At 42.1% G+C, this 5,013-nt stretch overlaps 1 protein-coding gene across 1 annotated transcript in view; it reads left to right on the top strand.

Moving 5' to 3' along the window:
* The first annotated feature begins 244 nt into the window (after positions 1-244).
* Positions 245-5,013, top strand: part of inppl1b (inositol polyphosphate phosphatase-like 1b) — a 16,071-nt gene continuing 11,302 nt past the window's right edge. The window contains exons 1-2 of the mRNA XM_032528623.1: positions 245-1,562; positions 2,759-2,822. Coding sequence (XP_032384514.1) covers positions 1,426-1,562; positions 2,759-2,822 — 201 coding nt within the window. The 5' untranslated portion in view covers positions 245-1,425. The remainder of the gene's footprint in view (positions 1,563-2,758; positions 2,823-5,013) is intronic.

Below are 5,013 nucleotides of genomic sequence, written 5' to 3'. Positions count from 1 at the left end.
AAAAGTGGAAGGGAAGTTTATGGAAGTTGACAAAAAAAAAGATTGAGACAGGAGAAAAAGAGGGTGAAAGAAAGCAAATAGGCCTGCCAGAGGATGAAACGTCCAAAGGTAAAGATTATAAAAAAACAAGGAAGAATCTGAGGATTAGCCGGAGAGCTAACCTGTGTGTGGTAAACTGTGTTTTGTGTTTGGAATTTGAGGACAGGGGCTGAAGGAGGAAGAAGTAAGGAGACAAGAGAGAGAGAGAGAGAGAGAGAAAGGAAGCAGTCTGCTGTTTCACACACTGCCGGTGAAGTTCAGCCCCTCGCAAGAATTCTCCTGGCTATGTCCGCCATCAGGAATGTCGAGTCACTTCCTCTGTCTGCCCTGCACTCTAACAGGGTTGTCCTCTGCCTTTCAAGCTCCCTCCCTCTGGTCTGACAGCACTCTGAAGAACCGCTGGAGACCACGCCAGTGCGGACGGGACTCTACTGAAAGCACAAACGTCCAGCATGAAAGTGAGACCCCTGGAGTAGCCCTCATCCAACTAAGACACACTCTAAATGGAATCTGGGCCTGGAAGAAGCAAAGACAACTGCAGTCATCAGCTGAGCCTTTTGGAGGGTGTTCCTATTCCCTAATATGGCAACAGAGCTGGGAAATCATTTGAATTAGTCTGGTTTCTTTTGCATGCCTGTCTGGTTTTAATGCTGACTGAGTTCCATCTGGTATGTCTCTGCTGTGTGCGCATGTGAGTGTGTGGGCGGTGTGTGTGTGGCTTGATTTGTTTGTTTTGCCATTCTTGGTTCTATTTTGCTGTTGTTTGCATGTAGGCTTTTAGTTTTGCGACAAGAGGAGGGCTTGTGTTTGTGGTTAAGCTAGAGGCACGGCCATTGCCTCAGGGGTGGCTGCTTCATTCAGACTGTGCAGCACCTCTCACTTTTTTTCCTTTACTTCCCTACCTTGCGCTGCTGTGATGGTTTGAGTTCGTTGGAGCAACACACCCACCTGTGTGCAGCAACTTGCAACCACAAACTGAAACAGGGTCCCTCTACACACGGATATTATCACAGAAAGGTGGACATCTGTGGAGGGGCAGATGGTTGTAAGAGTGGACTAACCTCACAATCAGCTGAATGTTGCTTCTTTATTCCTCCACTGCAACAGGATGTGTGACCCAGAAGGAACCAACAGGCTCCCAGAGCGTGCTAACTGGAATAGAAAAGGTGATGGGTTGTCTGCTTGACACTTTTATCATGAAGAAAAGGATCATGGGAAAGTTCTAAACACAAAAGTAGACCATTCAACTTACACTGTCACTTACAACTTGAACGACAGTCCGTTGGCATAATGTTGTGACAAGTGTGATAGTAAACTTTGTGCTACGTGAAGTTCATCACTTCATGAGGATTATTTTTATGAACATATCTCAGAACATTGATTGCCATGGCCACGGCAGCATGGTATCATCGTGACATCAGCCGTGTGCATGCAGAGGACTTGCTGGCACGGGCAGGGAGGGATGGCAGCTACCTAGTGAGAGACAGTGAGTCTGTGCCAGGAGCATATGCGTTGTGCCTGCTGTAAGTACACACACACACAATCACCCACTTAGCAAGGTTATCTTACCAATCATAATCAAACCTATTGTCAGAGGTACTTAAAGCTCACTTTATCTTAAACGGTACCTACAAGCACCTGTGAGCTTGTACTGTAAATGTATTTGTCAGTGTAAAGCTCTTATCAGTAATGCTGTCTAAAACTTAAGGAAAAGAAGCAGAATGTGACTCACCACAAATCTTTATTTATACAAGTTACTGAATGTTGCTTTATGTTTTTTAATTGTATGTGCTCCACCTCTTTAAAAATACTTAATGGATGATTCACTCAGGAAGTAGTAAACGCTCCATCTTGTGAGAAGAAACAGTTCTACTTTATGTAAAACCAACTCTAATGACCTAATCTTGCAAAACCTTTCAATTTTGGCGTATAGGATTGCAAACTATTCATGAACACAACATTTCTGCGGAATGTCCCCATCTGTAAATTGATTCAGCAGCTTCACTCCCCCTGTCATATCCATCACTTTCTCCTTCATCTGCCAGCAAAGAAAGGCTGCTGCGTACAGGTTGGGCCAACCTCACAACCTCTCCCGACTTGTCACACTGTCCTGTCCGAACATAGTTCATCTAAGCCAGTCAAACCCTGGCCCAGGACTCCCTGTTTCCCCTCTTACCCCTATTTCTTCCATGGGGCCCCTGAAAGAGGGCGGGAGTTCCAGCGACCGCACTACGCTAACTGCTCATCAGCCCGAGCCAGATACATTCCTGAAAGCTGAGCTGGGCTGCTCGCAGTGCTCCCTTCTTTCCCTTCATTATTTTCTCAACATGTCATTCCTTCTTTTTCTAAATATGTCCACATATTGTGTTGAGTTATTCTGCTATCATGGTTCCCCTTTTGTTCAGGTAATATAAAGTAGCTGACTGATTTAAAGCTGGCATCATCTTTACATGCTGCCTAAAACAAATTCCTCTGACGTGACTGATGGAGATGATGATCTAAGTGCCTCTCAAACATTGTAAAACAAGCCACGTCATTAGTGATCTGTAAAACAACTGGCGCCTTGTTAAGAAGGTTACAGTGTCTTTAACTACAGTTAGACATCTGGTCCTTATTTAAACAATACATTTAAGTATTTTTTTCCTTTTGAAGGTTTGCTCAGAAGAGTGTTGTAGTAATTTGCCATGGCATTAATAACAGTTATTTTTGGTCTCCAAAGGTTCCAACGTCACGTTCACACCTATCGTATTCTTCCCGATGCAGATGGCCTCCTAGCAGTTCAGGTGAGTGTTCATCACCATACAACACTGAATCATCTGCCTGACAGGAAAGTGAAACACAATGGATATCTTGGCACAAACTGGATACATCATGAGCGGCACAGCCGGTCAGATGTAGTTAGAGAGATCAAACAATGGTTTGTTATTGCCTGTTGCAGGGAGAACAGGAAGATGTTTGTGTTTCCTCTCTGCACTGGCTCGGTTAGGACTGCAGTAGCCTTGTTGTTTGAATGGCATCTCTGCCATGTGGCTGCATGTTTGCAGAATTTGCTCAGCAGCACAGAGGAGAAATTGTTTTTATGTCTCAGAGATTCCTACTCAACCCACACACTAGGTCATTGACCAATGGGCGTGCTTATTTGTTATGTGTATTTACGAGAGTGTTTGTATTAGACATATTGAGTCTGTTGGATGTGACAGGCTTCAAACCAGTAAGGGTATGTTTCTGTTTCTGATACTCTGAGCTGGGGGGCATTACGTCAGCAAATGACCTAATTATTCGATAAAAAAAAAAAAAAAAGGGAAAAGTTTCAAACCACACAAGCACACACACAGTCGTTGAGAGAAAGCAAGATAGTGCCAAAACAGAATAGTTTCAGGGCCATAGCCACAAATTATTTAGTTTTTTTTTTAAACTACTATACAGTAGTCTGCATATTAAACTTTTAATAATGATTGTCTGTCAGTCTTTTTTTAATCCACCAACTTGGAAAAGTTATCTGCTTTCAAATGAAGACCTTAAACTCTATTGCTTTTTCAGTTGTGTTTCCACTGCCATCAGTATAAACCTCCAGTACATATTTTCCCTTAGTGGATTTGCACAACTCACAAGTCACATGCTTGCCTTTTTGTGTTTCCAAGATGGTCATGGAGATATTTTGGGGCCCATTTTGTCTCTCACTGTCTTTTATTCCTTGTCATTTCTTTTTAAGTGCTTTTCAAGAGATCCTTGTGGGACAAAAATACTATTTGAAGACTTCTTGGTAATACAGACGGGTAGCTCAAGAGAAAAAACGGTTTCTTTCACCGCAAAATGAAAACAAAAACTTCTAAAAAGAGGGCACAAGAAGAGAGCTTGCTTGTTTTTGTGGGCTAATGTGAACCCTCTTGATTTTGTTTATGTGACTGGTAGTGTTATGAGTAGGTGTACACAGCACCTGTACACAGCATATTTTTTTATTATATCTAAATTTCTGCCTGTACTGCTTTGAGGGCCGCTGAAGTGTAGCTGTGCAGATTTGAGCTGGCAAGTTTAATAGAAGGCTGGCTTGTGCTTGTGGCTTAAATGTGTGAACGTATGTATGTGTAAGCATCCTGCCATGTTTTTTGGGAGGCTTTTAGACTAAGTGGGAAAGTTGACCCACAGTGAAACATGACAGACATCTGCTGCTGAAGCCAGGAAGTAGCTTTCAGTGATGTCACATCTGCTGTTTGGTGTTGGCCAGAGCTTTCTAAACCACCCCCCCCCGCAAATCATCTGCGTGTTTCTTTTTCTGTCATGCAAATAAACACTTCTCTTTTTTCTGCCAAGCAACATTTACTAGAAGAGGGGGCATGTAAGGAAACATCCACTAATACCCACACAAAGTATGCAAATCCGAAATGGGCAGTTATTTCACTTTATGTTCAATTTAATGCATACAATACAAGATTTAGACATTATAACATAATAGGTATTACAAGGGTATTTTGAAAGAAAGTTTAATCATCTCTGCTTTACAAACAAAAACGTTACAAACAAGAAAGTGAAGTTGCAGTAGCATGGCATTTAGTAAATCCTTGCCACTGTAGACCCTAATCACATATATTTTTTTGCTGTATTCCACAGATTAAGTTTCACACAGAGATTCAGGAATATTTTGTATCTGTTGCGTGAAGGTTTTTAATGAACATGGTCGCTGAGTGTTAATGTTTAGGATCACGATGATGAACTCATGTTGACGACAAGATTGGTGGTTGTACTGAGGATTGTGTTAATTTTGGTGTTGTGAATTTGTTAATTTTTATGTCATATACTAGTCACATTTATGCTTAGACTCACGGTGTTGTGCACTCACCTTATTTTGTATCCTCTTGGGATGTGTGTGTCTTCTCCTATTGTCTCACCTGTTGTCTGTCCTGTTTGTATGGTGGCACTTAGTTTCCTCCAGGGAGATAATTAAAATTGTGTGTGTGTGTGTGTGTGTGTGTGTGT

Source organism: Etheostoma spectabile, chromosome 10, assembly GCF_008692095.1.
Source record: "Etheostoma spectabile isolate EspeVRDwgs_2016 chromosome 10, UIUC_Espe_1.0, whole genome shotgun sequence".
Lineage (NCBI taxonomy): Eukaryota > Metazoa > Chordata > Actinopteri > Perciformes > Percidae > Etheostoma > Etheostoma spectabile.
This window is presented reverse-complemented; position numbering and strand designations above follow the sequence as displayed.